The sequence below is a fragment of the Manis pentadactyla genome, chromosome 17 (assembly GCF_030020395.1).
Source record: "Manis pentadactyla isolate mManPen7 chromosome 17, mManPen7.hap1, whole genome shotgun sequence".
In the NCBI taxonomy this organism is placed as follows: Eukaryota; Metazoa; Chordata; class Mammalia; order Pholidota; family Manidae; genus Manis; species Manis pentadactyla.
Window position 1 is genome coordinate 56,061,853 of NC_080035.1, and position 17,676 is coordinate 56,079,528.

The following is a 17,676-nucleotide window of genomic DNA, read 5'->3' on the forward strand; positions in this document are numbered from 1 at the left end:
CCTCCTCCTCGATTCTTCATATGTTGGGTGTTTTGTGCTGTGCTCCTTCTAGGAGTGCTCCCATCTAGAGCAGTCCCTGTAAGATGTTCTGTAGAGGTGGTTTGTGGAAAGCAAATTCCCTCAGCTTTTGTTTGTCTGGGAATTGTTTAATCCCACCGTCATATTTGAATGATAGTCGTGCTGGATACAGTATCCTTGGTTCAAGGCCCTTCTGTTTCATTGTATTAAATATATCATGCCATTCTCTTCTGGCCTGTAGGGTTTCTGTTGAGAAATCTGACGTTAGCCTGATGGGTTTCCCTTTATAGGTGACCTTTTTCTCTCTAGCTGCCTTTAACACTCTTTCCTTGTCCTTGATCTTTGCCATTTTAATTATTATGTGTCTTGGTGTTGCCCTTCTTGGATCCTTTCTGTTGGGGGTTCTGTGTATTTCCGTGGTCTGTTTGATTACTTCCTCCCCCAGTGTGGGGAAGTTTTCAGCAATTATTTCTTCTAAGATACTTTCCATCTCTTTTCCTTTCTCTTCTTCTTCTGGGACCCCTATAATACGGATATTGTTCCTTTTAGATTGGTCACACAGTTCTCTTAATATTGTTTCATTCCTGGGGATCCTTTTGTCTCTCTCTATGTCAGCTTCTATGCGTTCCTGTTCTCTGATTTCAATTCCATCAATGGCCTCTTGCATTCTATCCATTCTGCTTATAAACCCTTCCAGAGTTTGTTTCATTTCTGCGATCTCCTTTCTGGCATCTGTGATCTCTTTCCGGACTTCATCCCATTTCTCTTGCGTATTTCTCTGCATCTCTGTCAGCATGTTTATGATTCTTATTTTGAATTCTTTGTCAGGAAGACTGGTTAGGTCTGTCTCCTTCTCTGGTGTTGTCTCTGTGATCTTTGTCTGCCTGTAGCTTTGCCTTTTCATGGTGATAGGAATAATCTGCAGAACTGGGACGAGTGACGGCTGGAAGGACTTCCTTTCTTGTTGGTTTGTGGCCCTCCTCTCCTGGGAGAACAGCGGCCTCTAGTGGCTTGTGCTGCGCAGCTGCGCGCAGACAGGGTTTCTGCTTCCTGCCCGGCTGCTATGGAGTTAATCTCCGCTGTTGCTGTGGGCGTGGCCTGGCTCGGGCAGCTACTCCAAAATGGTGGAGTCGCGTTGGAGCAGGAGCTGCTGGGAGGCTATTTATCTCCGTAAGGGGCCTCCCTGCTCCCTGCAGCCCAGGGTTTAGGGTGCCCAGAGATCCCAGATTCCCTACCTCTGGATTAAGTGACCCGCCCTGCCCCTTTAAGACTTCCAAAAAGCACCCGCCAAAACAAAACAACGACCACAAAAAAAAACAAGAAAAAAAAATTTTTTTAATTAAAAAAAAAAAATTTTTTTAATTAAAAAAAAAGGTGGTCGTTCGTTTTTCTTTATTCTCCGGTGCCAGCCTCAGGCCTCTGCTCACCGGTCTTTCTGCCCTGTTTCCCTAGTATTGGGGTCCCTGTCCCTTTAAGACTTCCAAAAAGCGCTCGCCAAAACAAAGCAGCAAAAAAGCAAAAAAAAAAAAAATGGTCGCGCGCTTTTCTTATGTCCTCCAGCGCCCGGCCTCCAGTGCCCGCTCACTGTTCTTGCTGCCCTGTTTTCCTAGTATCGAGCGCCCTGCACTCTGGCCCGGATGGCGGGGGCTGGGTGCTCGGCAGTCCTGGGCTCCGTCTCCCTCCCGCTCTGCCTGCTCTTCTCCCGCCGGGAGCTGGGGGGAGGGGCGCTCGGCTCCCGCGGGGCCGGGGCTTGTATCTTACCCCCTTCGCGAGGCGCTGGGTTCTCTCAGGTGGGGATGTGGTCTGGATATTGTCCTGTGTCCTCTGGTCTTTATTCTAGGAAGGGTTGTCTTTGTTATATTTTCATAGATATATGTTGTTTTGGGAGGAGATTTCCGCTGCTCTACTCACGCCGCCATCTTCCGCCCCTCTCTGGTGTGCAATCTTATATTGTTTTCAAGTATACAACACAGTGGTTCAACAGTTACCCATATTATTAAATCCTCACCCCCACTAGTGCAGTTACTGTCTGTCAGTATAGGAAGATGTTATTGACTCATTGGCTATATTCTCCATGTTGTACTAACATCTCCATGATCAACTTGTATTATGATTGAGAATGCACAAAAATTGTGCATCTAATCAGGGAAAATGCAAATCAAAACCTCTTGTGCCCCTTTATCTCCCTCCCTCTTCACAGCCACTGACCTCAACCCCTCCCCCATGGTAACCACCAGTTACTTTTCAGTGTCAGTCTACTGCAGTTTTGTTCATTTTGTTTTGTTTTGTTTTCACATATAAGTGAAATCATGTATTTGTCTTACTCCACCTAGCTTGTTTCACTGAGCATAAATAATACCCTCAAGGTCCATCCATGTTGCTGCAAATGGCAGGGATTTTTTTTAATGGCCGAATAATATTCTATTGTGTATATGTACCACATTTTCTTTATCCATTCATCTATTGATTCCATAACTTGGCTATTGTAAATAATGCATCAGTAAACATGGGGTGCATGTATCTCTTCAAATCAGGGATATTGTTTTCTTTAGGTAAATTCCTAGAAGTGGAATTTCTGTTTTTAGTTTTTTGAGGAACCTCCATACTGTTTTCCACAGTGGCTGCACCAATTTACATTCCTACCAACAGCATAGGAGGATTCTCTTTTCTCCACATCCTTGCTAACACTTGTTATTTTTTGTCTTTTGGATAGTGGCCATTCTAACTGGTGTGAAGTGATATCTCAGTGTGGTTTTGATTTGCATTTCCCTGATGATTAGCGATGTGGAGTATTCTTTTTAATTTTAATAATTGAAATAATTTCATCCTTTTAAAAAGTTTTAGAGTTTTTAAATAATTGGCTACAAGGAAATACAAAACATTTTTATTTATTCTTTTTCTTTTTACACAAAAGATAGAATACAATTGTTCTGTGCCTTGTCTTTTTCTCTTAACAATATATCTTCTGTTATACATGACAACATATCTTTGTTAGCATGTGGAAATGGTCCTTAATCTTTTTATGGTTGCATACCTTTCTATTGTTTCATGTACCATACTTTTACAATTTGGTCTCCAGTTGATGGACATTTAGATTTTTTCCAGAATATTTTGCAATAATGAACAGTGATGTAGTGAATAACTTTGCATATAAATTCTTTCACATGTTATGACTATAGGGCTGCCTGGTAATGACAAAGGCAGGGGCCTCTCACTGGACTCTGTAAGTTAATAAACAAAATTTCTAATAGATTCTTCTAGTAGGCAAACATTCTCTTTTATTTCCCCAATCGAGAATTGCAGAGAGATAGCCATGGGATCATTTTTGAGGCCTGGCTATAACTCCTGTGACCCTTTCTCCTGCCCTAATCCCTACATACCTCCCTAGTTTCCACTCAAAACTAACCACCTGTGGCTGCTTTTTTGTTTTGTTTTTTTGTAATCCCATTGTTTTAAACTGCACTTAGATTGCTATCCTACCTTCTGAGAGGTAGGATCAAGTAATGTTGAATGATTTCTTGCATCTTCTAGACAAGTCAACTTCTCAGTCATTCACTTAACAAATATTTACTTAACATCCACAACTCCGGCATCATTTTAGGCATTAAAAATATAGTAGCAAACAAGGTAAACCCAGTTCTTATCCTCATGGGGCTTCCATTCTAATGGAAAGTAACATGCCATAAACAAATAAAATGACAGTAATGGCAGGCAGTAAATAAACAAATGTATAATGTAATTTGAGGTAGTGATAAATGCTCTGTGTTATTAGTGGTTTGGAGCAAAAAGTCCTTTTCAAATGACATACAGAGAAAGGGTTTCAATTCTGTCTTGAGAAATTACTGAAGCTGCTCTCTTTAGAAACTTTCCTACTCAAGGAGGCTCTGGCCAGAGCAAAGGCTTGCTGATTCTGTCTGACACTGACAGAGGTCTTGGTCATTTGAACTGTATAGTGTCACTTGGGACTAACAAGTGGTCCCTCAGCACTCGAACCTTGATTCCACTTCACATCTCGTTCTGACTTTGACCCTCTTGCTTCCATCTCCCTAAGGACCCTGTGACGACACTGGTTCCACCCAGTCTCCCCATCTCAAAAGCCTTAATTTAAGGATCCCACTTGCAAAGTAACGGATTAGCATGTGGATACTTTGAGGGGCCACTCTTCAGCCTATACCACACAGGCGATTAAGAAACAGCAACTGGGGAGCAAGATAATTATTAACATACACAGTGAATTACAGTAACAGGGAATTATGGAAAGAATATTGGCAGAGGATGTCTCAAAATTCAACACTTTTGAGTCAGACAAGTAAGTTCTGAACATCTGGCATGTGTCAAGCACTGTTGCAGGTGCTTGGGATACATCAGTGAACAAAACAGCCAAAAATCCTTCCCCTCGTGGGGCTTATAATCAACAAAGACATTATAAATCAGCCCATTACCCAGTAATTAATAAATGGATAAGTGCTTTGGAAAAAAGTAAGAGTGGGTGGGGAAGGGTGGGGAAGCAGGGAGTGTGGGAGAGCCCTCTGCCTGTAGACACTAGGGGGCGCTGCAGCATAGTTTTGGCGGCTGAGATTAGCAAATGATTATGATCAGTGTTTGGGAGCCAGAAGGAATTTTAGATGTCAACTAGTTTAACTTCCTCAGTTTATAGAGAAAGCTAAGGCTCATAAGGTCTGCAATGTGGTCGCTAGTTATTCTGCATTTGGCCTAATTTGAGAGACTCCTCCTCTCTCCCCAAGAAAGCCAGACATAGTCCTCCTGTTATCAAAGGCAATGCCTGCCAGGAGGTGAGGCCCGGAGGGTTTTGTACCGGCGCAGCAGGAGGGATGGATGATCTCAGAGTGTAGTTCTATCTGTTCCACAGTTGAAAAATCATTCCACAGAACTTCTAATATGTCTCTTTCTAAGTGAGGCATTCTGAAGTCTTAAATCAGTAACACTGGCCTTTCAGCCTTTGAGACTCGACTTTGGTGAAAATAACCTACATCAGCCAGACACCAAAAGGAAGGGGAAAATGGCTTATGATAAAGGCCTTTAGTGTTTATAACAAAAGAATAATGCAGCTTCATTTACCTAATCGTTACTGCTTGGGGATATTTAAATTATTTAAGCTTTAAGTGGTTACAGTAAACCATGAGTTGATTAGATATTTTAATCCAGTATCTCCTTGGGTGTGATTATATGCCAAAAATGTAGTTAAACCAATGCAAAAGCCCAATATTTCTAAGATTAACAGTGAGATTACATAAATTTCATGACAATTACAGGACCACATGGTAACAATGTAATGCATTTCCATTCTGGAAACCTGTATTTTTTAGGGCAACACTGATTGACACTTGAGCACTCATGTGGTTACAGTCTGGGTCCAGGCAGTATCTGAGCCCTTATATTCCCTCTGCTTTCTCTACTCTTTCCTGAGCACTTTCAGACTCACTCTCCACGTCCCAGGTTGCTGTCCTGTTCTCTGAAAAGCCCCCTGTTTCCTTGCCCCCTCACACAGAAGGACTTGCAGCAGCCTTTCTCCTTCTGTGTTCCCTTTCCCCAAACCTCTAGCAGACCTCAGAACCCATCCATTTTTTTTGTTTACCTGTCTGCCTCTTTCACTAGACTGAATAGCAGCTTTTTAAAATCTTTTTTCCTTGCAATACAAAAACACAAAAACAAAACACACACAAAAATATTGTGGTAAAATATACATAGCCAAAAAATATATATATACATAACATAAAATGTACAGTCTTAACCATTTTAAGTGTACAGATGAGTATACTGCAGTTCAGTGGTGTCCAGTATCTTCAGTGTTGTGCCACCATCACCACCATCACCACCATCCCTCTCCAGAACTCTTTCCATCTTGTTAAATAGAAACTCTGTACCCAAGAAACAGTCACTCCCTATTCCCCCTCCCCCAAGCCTGTTGCAATCTCCATTCCCCTTTATGTCTCTGAATTTCTCTATTCTAGAATACTCATATAAGTGGAATCATACTGTGTGTGTGTGTGTGTGTGTGTGTGTGTGTGTGTGTGTGTGTGTGTGAGTGCGCACATACATACCTGGCTTATTTCACTTAGCATGATGTCCTCAAGGTTCATCCATGTTGTAATGTGTCTGAATCTCATTCAGATAGCTTCTTGAGGTCAAGAATCATGTCAATGAATATTTAAGTTGTTGAAAAAAATGGGTGGATATGAATGTAATAAGATCTGTGAACAATCTAAAAAAGAGGAAGTTGACACGGCTCTGTGTCAACAGATCAATAGACAGACACATGGCCACAGTGCCTGGTGCCCCACGCTGACCTGCTGCTTCACTTCCACCTTCAGATCTCACGCAAACATCTCTTGTGAACAATCCCAAACTGAACCACACAGGCAAGGAAATTCTGGGAGATGTGGTTCCAGCTGATCTGGGTCATCAACGTGAAAGTCATCACAATGTATTAGAGTGTATTCCAGAGAGGAGAGCATTTCCATGTTGACTAGACATAGATAAAAAACCAAACTCTCTCTGCAGTTTTACATATCTGACGACTAGAATTTTGCACAGATGGTCTCTGGCACTGTACACTGCAAACTTTGTTTCCCATTTACTACCATGTACTTCTGGTGCCAAGTGCCATAGGGGCACATTCTTATTGGAATATGACCTCTGACCTTGCACTTATCTGCAGGTGAGTCAGCACAGTGGGCAGTGGTAATCCTGGAAGCCAGCCCTAAACCAGAACTGATGCTAATAATAACTAACCACACATGTGATTGCAAATCACATAAACATATTCTTCTAAAGCTAGACCAATTAGATCCCAGCTCAACTTCCCCTTAGCTGAGCCCCCCAAATGCTGCAGTCACTCCAATGCCACCAAAACAAAGTCCGGGAGATGGGAAGTTGGAGTAGACAGAGAAAGCATCTTAACCAATGGTGGTTGAAATGTCTTACTTTTGTACATTTTACAAAAACAAATGACCTTGTGAACACATTAGTGGGGACTTGGAAGAAGCTTATGCAAGTCAGGGGCCCCAAGGCTTAACTCCATTGGCTTTGGGTAAAAATCTGGCTCTTTCTATGCAAAGCATTCGTTGAATTGATTTTTGTTTTACTTTTTTTGTTAGGAATATTTTCCAACTTAAACAAAGTTGAGGAACGTGTAAAAAGCCCCACTCCCAACCTATGTACCCATGACCCAGCTTCAACAATTATCAGTGTTGGTTCATTATTTCTTACCCATGATTGCCACCCAGAAGCCATTATGCTCTAAAGGTGTAATATTTCTGGTCTCTATCCTTCTTAGATGTCTGCCAGATTCTTACATCCTCCAGAAATCCACACACTAAGTAGAAAAGTTTATAAGGCCTTATTTTAAAATATACCCATATTAGAAAACATTTCTTAAAACCTGTAAGTTAGTAATCTAATGAAGAATTTCAACGAAATCACAATAGACTTGGTGAGAATGGGCCCAGCTACAATTTATTCAAGCAGAACCTGAAAAAAATGAAACAGTTAGCAATTAGTAGGTCCTACTTTACCTAAAAAGCCGTAAGGTCCAGGGCAATTTTAGTAAGGATAACTACTTATAAGGCAGTTCTCAGAATTCTAATGAACATGGCAGAACATTTTCATCTTGTGTTTATTGAATACCTACTGGTCACAAGTCCCTGAGCCAGGTAGTGGGGGCACAAGGAATAAGAAGATATACCAGGTCCCTGCTCTTGAGCTCCTGTTCTGTTCCCAGAGAGTTTCTAAACCAGAGCTCTAGCAGCTTTTCTACCAGTGGAACTGCCCACACATCCCTAGCCCTGCCCGCTAAATGGCAATAGCACACCCAAAAGCCCACCTGATTGATAAGCAGCATCTTCCTCCTGACTTGAGAACCCCAGAGGGAAGGGCAACAATAAGAAAGTAAATCCACAAATCCACATTGTGATGAGTGCTGTGGTGGAAACATCAGGTTGCTGTGACAGTGAAATAGATCAGGGCAGATACTCTAGTTCGGGTCCTCAAAACAGGCCCCTTTGAGAAGGTGGCTGGTTGCTCAAATGTCCTGAAGGAGGAGAAGGTCTACACCTTTTTTAAAAGCCCATATGAGCGTTCTGGGGATGGGAACAGCATGCGGGAAGGCCCTGAAGTGAGAGAGGGTTTAGTGAACTTAAGAAAGCGTGGGAAGAAGACAGTGGGGCTGAGATAAAATTGGAGAGCAGGCAGGGGTCAGGTCAAGCAAGGCCTCAGGTCTGTAGTGAAGAATTTGGTGTTTATTCTAAATGATTCGCATTGGAAGCCACCAAAGGATTTTAGGAAGGGAACTGAGTCTTAATGAGAAGTAATTCACACTGCTGAGCATTTGCTCTGAGCCAGGCAAGGTTTTAAACTCTTTATATATATTGACTTAATATATCCCTATAACAGCCGTAAGAGGTGAGTATTATTTATATTCCCATCTTACAGAGGAGGAGCGGGAAGCAGGGGAGAGCCTAAGTAACTTGCCCGAAGTCTCTCGGCTAGAAAACTCAGGTTTAGTATCTTAGCATTCTCCTGACTGTGACGCCCGAGGAGCTGTACCGCTGAAGGCCTCGCAGGAAGGGGTCAGAGTGAAGAGCGGTTTGTTGTCTGAGTCTTCAGCAAGCATGTCTCTCGCCCAGAAAGCTGTCAACAGCTGTTTTGATATTATTACAGGAATATATGTCCCAGAATGGATTAAGTCTCGACTAGGGCATGCATATGGTGAGGTTCACAAACTTTGTTAGGCAGTGTTTTACTTTGTTTATTTTTTTATTAAGAATACTTAATATATAAGAAACACTCTTATGGTTTCACATGAAAAAACATGGTTACTACATTCACCCATATCATGTCCCCCCCATACCCCACTTCAGTCACTGTCCATCAGTGTAGTAAGATGCCACAGAGTCACTGTTTGCCTTCTCTGTGCTACACTGTCTTCCCCATGATCCCCCCCACACCATGTGTGCCAATCGTAATACCCCTCAATCCCCTTCTCCCTCCCTCCCCACCCCTCCCCTTTGGTAACTGCTAGTCCCTTCCTGGAGTCTGTGAGTCTGTTGCTGTTTTGTTCCTTCAATTTTGCTTCGTTGTTATACTCCACAAATGAGGGAAATCATTTGGTACTTGTTTTCTCCACCTGGCTTATTTTACTGAGCATAATATCCTCCAGCTCCATCCATGTTGTTGCAAATAGTAGGATTTGTTTCTTTCTTATGGCTGAATAGTATTCCATTGTGTATATGTACCACTTCTTCTTTATCCATTCATCTACTGAAGGACACTTAGGTTGCTTCCATTTCTTGGCTATTGTAAAAAGTGCTGCGATAAACATAGTGGTGCATATGTCTTTTTGAATCTGAGATCTTGCTTTCTTTGGGTAAATTTCTAGGAGTGGAATTCCTGGGTCAAATGGTATTTCTATTTTCAGTTTTTTGAGGAACCTCCATATTGCTTTCCACAATGGTTGAACTAATTTACATTCCCACCAGCAGTGTAGGAGGGTTCCCCTTCCTCCACATCCTCGCCAGCTTTGTTGTTCTTAGTCTTTTTGATACTGGTATTAGGAGTGTTTTATCAACAAAAACAACAAATCCCTAGATGATTTGGCCTTCTGGCTCGGAAAACCCAAGCTCTCTCAACGCCACCTTAACAAGCCAAGAAGCATGGGGGCAGCTGGACTCAGTTACCAGAAAAACTGCTCAAGAAGGGGTTATCCCGTTGGACCCCGGGTCTGCCACCACCGTGCTGGGAAGAAGGCTTTGACCCCAGGGACACCACCGCCGGTGGCGCGTGGGAAGGGGGCGTGGCTTGCGGGACGGGGCGTGGCCCGGAGGGACAGCAGGGCGGGTGCGAGGGGAGCGGTGAGAGCGCTAAGGGGCGTGGCTTCGGGGCGTGGGGAAGCGGGGCGGGGGCGCGGCGCGCGTCGGGAAGATGGCGCTGTGTCTGCTGACGAGGGCTGTTCGCGGAGCGGCGGCGGCGGCCCTGTGGCGGCTGTGAGTGCAGGTCCCTGGTCCCCTCGCCCAGTCCGCCGCGTGGCCTCCCCATCCCGGGCGGGAACCCCTGCTGGGGGCAGCGCCGTGAGCCTCCCGCGCGCCGCGCGACCTCTGCGAAGGTCACCGGCGCCCCGTGAGGGTCGCCCTGCCGCGCGCCTCCCTGTGTGAGGACCCTTGCCTGGGCCCGGAAAATGGGTACAAATCCAGCCTCCCCTGCAGTGGAAACCGCGAACGTGCGGGTTTTATAAAAAAGCTGCTGGACGCAGCCTCTGAGAACACCTTCCGCTCGTTTGTTCGGCACCGCGGTTCCCAAACCGGTCTCAGGACCCCTTTACACTCCGAAAAAATTTTGAGGACCCCGAAGAGCTTTTGCTTATTATCAGTTTTTATGGTTTGAGGAGTTAAAACGGGAATTTTAAAAATATTTGTTTAAAAATAGCAAACCCATTAGATTTTAACACAAGTGACATCTTTAATGAAAAAAAGTCCAAACTGTTTTCCACACCACGTAATATGTATGTGTGTGTGTATGAGTGACTTGGTTTTATATTTTTGAAAATCTCTTTGGTTTTTAATAAGAGATTTGGGTGTCATACTAGCTGTTTTGGAGGAAGTTTGCAAAGAAATTACGGGCTCACAGATGGGAATGGGAAGACCTTTGAGAACCTTGGAAAGGGCTTCAGAGACCCCCAGATATCGTCAGACCACATTTTGAGAACAGCTGGTGGAGCATTTGCCTGGTTGCCAGCTACAGGTGCCTACATGATCTCATCTGATTCCCTGACCACCATGTGAAGAAGTCAGATGACTTCTTTATAAAGATGACACAGGCTCAGAGACGCTAAGTGATTCTGTCAGAGCAGAGAATGGCAGAGTTTGGTTGAGAATCCAAATCTATGGCTCCTGCTATGGAACTTTTTACGTCTGCCTGCTTCCTGACTCACCAATGTCCCATGCCAGGTCCCACCTGGTCGTATGAATCCCATCTTCCCATTTCCTAGACCCACGTCTGGTACGTGGTCCTGGGCTTAGGGGGGTCACCTCTGGAAACAGGAACTGCTGAGGTGGTATACCCAGGCCCTTCCAGAAGATTCCTTTTCTGGCCTGTGAATGGGTTGGCTTCTGTGGCCGGTACAACGGTGGGTCTAGTGACCATGCATATCACCTACTTCTGAGATACTTGGGGCTCAGCTCAGAATGAATGCTTGTCACCAGCCTTAGTACTGGGCTCATTATCAGCACACCCACACACCCCACTAAGTCAGTGGCAGGAGGCTTTCATGCAGGGCACTTCACGGAGCCTGCAGGCCATTTAAGTACTCTGGGTTTTGGCACCTTCAGAACACATGGGGATGGGAGACATGAAAGTGTAGACTGTAACTGAGAAAAGTCTGCTTAGAGATGCCTTCATTTCTGCCTCACATGGGTTGCACTTAAGTTTCAGGCCAGTGTGGCTTTTCCCTTCTATTTCTGAAATTCAGCACTGTTGCTGTAGGCGGGGACCATTCCAGACCCCTCATCCCCACCCTCCAACATTTGGCCTTGTAGTGCTGCCCTTGATGCTTCCCTGCCCATCCTGTCTCCAGCCCTGCTGTTCCAGGAAGCCACTGCTCAGTTTATGTGAATACCTGACCCTCATATTGGGGGAGCATATTCCCTACTCCTAGGTGTGCTATTGCTGGGGACGGGGACCTATCTTTTAAGCCCTCCCAGCTGACAGAGCAAAGAAATATATGTGTGAGTAGTAACCTATGTATATACATACATCTATAAATATTTCTGTGTGTAACCATCTCTATATTACACTAAACATGAGTTCATACTGGCTCCAATTCTGATCCACATAGTCATGCTAGCCTCCTCCCCTTTGCTTATTTGTAAATTTTCACTCCAACAGTGAGAAACCTGGCTCCCACCATGCACCATCCAGTTACTTCATTGTTTAATTTCAACATACACACATTAAAACTGTTAGACCAAACTCCATGGGAGAAAACTTTATCAACTAGAGTACAGTGCTTATGTGCAGTTCCTTTCCATTTAGTCTTATGGGCTCCACTCATTTCCAGAGTTACAGGTCAGGACCTTTTTCTTCTGTCCCCTTCCCTGAGGTTGTTTCAACTACTTGTAATACAGTTAGATTCTCTTGTCACAGTCTGCATTCTTTCCTGGGATCCCCTTACCTCCTGAATGATTTTTTTAAATTTCATGTATTAAGGTTCATTCTTTTTGCTATCAAGTTATGGGACTTGACAAATGCATTATGTCATGTATCTGGTATGACATATCAAAACAGTGTCATACAGAGTAGTTTTATTTCCCCAAAAACCCCAGGCTTCACCTATTTATCCATTCCTCCCTCCTCCCAAACTTCTGGTAAGCACTGATCATATTACTGTCTTTATAGTTTTGCCTTTTCCAGAATTGTTATGTAGTTGGAGTCAAATAGTATATAGTCTTTTAGACTGAGTTCCTTCACTTAACAATATACATTAAGGTTCTTCCATGTCTTTTCATGGTTTGATAACTCATTTCCTTTTATTGGTGAATACTGTGCTATTGCATAAATGTACAACAGTTTATCTGTTCACCTATTGAAGGACATTTGGTTGTGTCTAGTTTTTATTGTTAATGAATAAAGCTGCTGTAAACATTCATGTTCAAGTGTTGTATGAACATACGTTTTCAAGTCAGTTGGGTAAAACCTAGGAGTATGATTGTATGGTAAGACTATATTTAGCATTTAAAAATCTACCAAACTGTCTTCCAAGGTGACTGTACCATTTTGTATTCCCACCATCAATGAGTGAGAGTTCCAGTTGCTCTGCATCCTTGTTAGCATTTAGAATTGTCAGTTACATTTTTTTTTAGCCATTCTAATGGGTGTGTAGTGGTATCTGTTACTGTTTTAGTATGTTACTTTGTTTTAATTTGAAATTCCCTGATGTTAGATGATGTTGAACATCTTGTCATATGTTCATTTGCCATCTGTGTGTCTTTGGTGAGGTGTCTGTTCAGATCTTCTGCCTATTTCTCAATAGATTTCTCAATTGGGTGGTTTTCTTATTGTTGAGATTTATTTGCAAATATCTGTGGCTTGTCTTCTCATTCTTTTTCACAGAGCAGTTTTTCACTTTAATGAAATCAGGCTTATCAGTTTTTTTCTTTATGGATCATGCTTTTGGTGTTATATTTAAACACTCATTGCTAAATCCAATGTCACATAGATTTTCACCTATATAAAGTATTGTGCTTTATAGTTAGGTCTGTGACCCATTTCGAATTAAATTTTATGATAGATGTAAGGTCTGTGTTTAATTATTTTAATTATAATTATTTTTACATATTGCTCCCATTGTTCCAGCCCATTTGTTGAAAAATCTATCCTTTCTCCATTAAATTGCATTTACTCCTTTGTCAAAGATCTGTTGGCTGTATTTGTGTGGGTTTATTCCTGGTGTCTCTATTCTGTTATATTGATCTGTGTGTCTGTTATTTGGCCAATACCATGCTGTCTTTATTACTGTAGCTTTGTATTAAGTTTTAAAGCTTTAAATTAAGTTAGTGTCAATTCTCCAACTTCAGTCTTCTTTCCTATCATGTTGGCTGTTCTTTGTCTTTTACCCTTCCATATAAACATTAGAATCAGTTTGTGTTGATATTCACAAAATAACTTGCTGCGATTTGATTAGGACTGTATTGAGTGTGTGGATTAAGTTGGGGAGAATTGGTGTTCTAACAATATTGAGTCTTCCAATCCATAAAAATGGAGTCTCTCTCCATTTATTTAAATATTCTTGATTTCTTTCATCAGAGTTTAATAGTTCTCAGCATATAGATCTTGTACATGTTTTGTTAGATTTATACCTAAGTATTTCATTTTTGGGGTGCTGTTGTAAATGGTATTGTGTTTTAAATTTCAAATTCCAATTGTCCATTGCTGATATATAGGAAAGCAGTTGACTTTTTAATATTAACTTTGTGTCCTGCAACCTAGTCATAATCATTTGCTAACTCCATGATTTATTTTTTGTCAGTTCTATTTTTGTCAATTTTTCAGACAATCATTTAATTTACAAACACAGTTTTTTTCTTCCTTCCCAATATATATACATTTGTTTCCTTATTGCAGTTACTGGTGGTTCCAGTAAAATGTTAAATAGAAGTGATGAGAGGGTATATTCTTGCCTTATTACCTATCTTAGGAAAAGCATCCAGTTTTCCACCATTAAACCTGTTAGCTATAGGTGTTTTATAGTTGTTTTTTATTCCTCATTTTCTCACAACTTTTTTTGATTTAGTTTTTGTTTTTGTTCTGAATGAGTGTTGGATTTTGTCAAGATCTTTTTCTGCATCAGTTGATATGCTCATGATTTTTCTTCTTTAGCCTGTTGATGTGGCAGATCGCATTAATGACTTGTTGAATGTTAAGCCAGTCTTGTATACCTGGAATAAATCCCTCTTGTGCATGGCATGTAATTCTTTTTGACATTGTTGGATTGTATTTGCTAATATTTTGTTCAGCTTTGTACATCTGTGTTCATGAGACATATTTGTAGTTTTCTTGTAATGTGTTTATTTGGGATTGGTTTCCTATGGCTCATGTCTTTTTGTTCCTCTATTCCTTCTTTACTGCTTTCTTTTACACTAGGTGAATATTTTCTAATGTAATATTTTTTATTTCTTTAATGCTTTTTTCTAGGATTTACCATATATATCTTTGTTTAAATTATGGTAAAATATATATAACAAATTTTGAAATTTTAACCATTTGATGTGTACAGTTTAGTGGCATTACCACAGGTGCACTGTTGGGCAACCATCACCACTATATCCAAAATTTTCTCATCACCCCAAACAGAAACTCTGTACCCATGAAGCAATAATTTCTTCCTAGTACCTGGTAATCTCTAATCTACTCTCTGTCTCTCTGAATTTGCTTATTCTGGATTTCATGTAAGTGGAATCATATAATATTCATCCTTTTGTTTCTGGCTTATTTCACTTAGCATAATGTTTTTAAGATTCATGTTATAGCATGTATATAAGAACCTCATTCTTCTGTATGACTGGGTAATATTCATTGTATGTATATTACAATATACATCTTATCAGAATCTACTTTTGATTTATACTAGTTTAATTCCAGAAGATAGGGAAATGTTCCCTCTATATAGGTCTATTCCATTTTCTTTTTTTGTGGTTTTATTATCATATAAATATAAATTACAAACCAACTAGTAGATTGCTGTAGTTATTAGTTATATAATTTATGTCTTTTAAAGAACTTAGAAAAGAGGCAAGCACACACACACACGTATTTTACAGTATTTATTATAGTAACTTTATTTACTATTTCTGATTCTCTTCATTCATTTCTGTGGATTTGAGTTACTATCTGGTGCCATTTCTTTAGCCCAGTACATCTTTGCTTCCACCTACCTCCTTTGTGTTGTTATTGGAGTATATATTACATTTCTGTATGTTATAGGCCTAACAGTATAATTATATGATATTATTTTATACAGTTACTTTTTAAATTAAGGAAGAGAAGAAAGCAAAAATATGCATTTACACTTAATTACCTTACCATTGCTCTTTGTGTGTGTGTGTGAATTTGAATTAATGTCTAGCGTCACTTACTTTTAGCCTGAAGAACTTCCCTTAGAAAAATTTTCCTGAAGAACAACTTTCTTGTAACATGGGTCTGCTAGCAACAGTCCTACACATGTACACAGCCTTTTAGATTACCAAGAATATGTCAGAGCTTTTCAAAGTTCCAATGGACCTCTCAGTCTCCATCTTTTTTTTTTTTCATTATATAAGTTTCACGTGTACAGCTTTGTAATTCAACATCTGCATATACTACAAGTGATCACCAATCACAAGTCTAATTACCTTCCATCAGTAGTTAACCACCTTCACCCATTTCGCTCACCCCCAACTTCCTTCTCCTCTGGTAACTACTAGTCTGTTCTCATAGATACATATGGGGTCGTTTTGTTACTTATTTTAGTTTTTTTAGATACCATATTTGAGTGAAATCATATGGTATTTCAGTTTCTTTGACTTATTTCACTCAGCATAATACCCTCAAGGTCCATCCATGTTGTCACAAATGTCAAGGTCTCATGCCTTTTTACGGCTGAGGAGTAATCTATTGTATAAGTATACCACATCTCCTTTGCCCATTCATCTATTGGTAGATGCTTAGGTTGTTTCCTTATCTTGGCTGTTGTAAGTATGCTGCAGTGTACATAGCGGGCATATACCTTTTTGAATTAGTGTACCTGATCCACTGCCTCAGATAGCTATGATGTTAAGTAATTGCTTCTGATTATTTTCAACTAACGTCCTCAGGGAAAATGTTGTTCCTGCTGGTTGAGCTCTGAGTCAGGTCAGCCTTGCAAGTGGGGTCTTCCATGGAACCACCAAACAAGTCAAATAGTGACAGTTCTCTGGATTGGGGCTTTCAAAGAGCTCTATCATTCTGTACCCCCTCCCATGGTTGCCACATTTGTGATTTTCAAGGCTACCACTGAACTGAGAAGAGAGCATAGGGTAAATTTAAAACCCCACATAGTTTGCTGTTCTTACCGAGATTGATCCATGTTTCCTGAGTAAACGCTCCCAGATTGCTGCAAGCCTTTGGTTAATTTCTAGGTTTGTAAAAAGTTGATTCTGACAATTTTGCCAATATTCACATTACTTTTTATGGAGGATAGGGTTTTTGAAGGTACTTCCTGTGCAATTTTGCTGAAGTCACCCCTGCTTAGAGTTTTGATCAAGTGTATTTGAATTTATAAGATATTTTTTTGTTATCTATTGTGATGATCATACGATTTTTCTTTAGCATGTTCATATGATGAATTAGATTGATTAATTTTTAAAGTTAAGCATGTCCTTGAATTCCTGGAATGAACTCTACTTGTTTATGATGTATTTATTATTTATTTTTATTAAAGTATTATTGATATACAGTCTTATGAAGGTTTTGCATGAGCAGCATTGTGGTTACAACATTCACCCATATTATCAAGTCCCCCCACACATACCCCATTGCAATCACTGTCCATCAGTGTAGTAAGATGCTGAGGATTTATTACTTGTCTTCTCTGTGCTACATGATTTTTACATATTGTTGGATTGAATGTGCTAAAATTTTGATAAAATTATTTGCATTCATGCTCTTTTGGTCTTGGTGGTAATGATGGGGGTAATGATGGCCAGGTGAATGCACTGGAGAATGTTCCCTCTTCTATTTTCTGCAATGGTTAGTAGGTAGTATTTTTTCCTTAAATGCTTGTGCTTAAAGTTGTCCTTCTGAAAAACTTTTTAAACTACAAATTCAATTTCTTTAATAGATACCAGGCTGCTCAGGTTATCGAGTTTTCCTTGAGTGAGCATTAGTAGTTTGTGAAGGAATTTGTCCATTTCATTAAGTTGTCAAATTCATGGGCATAAAGTTGTTTATGATATCCCTTATCCTATTTCTTACAGCTTTTGAGGTATAATTTGCACACCATAAAATTCATCCTTTGTAAATGTAAATTAAATAATCCTCAGTAACACAACCATCACAATCTAACTTAGATCACCCCCAAAATTTCCATCATCCTAGAAATTCTCTCAAGCCCATTTGCAGTTAGCCCTTATT

The 17,676-nt window shown here is 40.7% G+C and overlaps 1 protein-coding gene across 1 annotated transcript in view; it reads left to right on the forward strand.

Annotated features, from left to right (window-relative positions):
• Positions 1-9,949: 9,949 nt before the first annotated feature.
• CLYBL (citramalyl-CoA lyase) overlaps positions 9,950-17,676 on the forward strand; it is a 241,493-nt gene continuing 233,766 nt past the window's right edge. Inside the window, exon 1 of the mRNA XM_057494543.1 lies at positions 9,950-10,019. Within this exon, the coding sequence (XP_057350526.1) occupies positions 9,958-10,019 (62 nt within the window). The 5' untranslated portion in view covers positions 9,950-9,957. The remainder of the gene's footprint in view (positions 10,020-17,676) is intronic.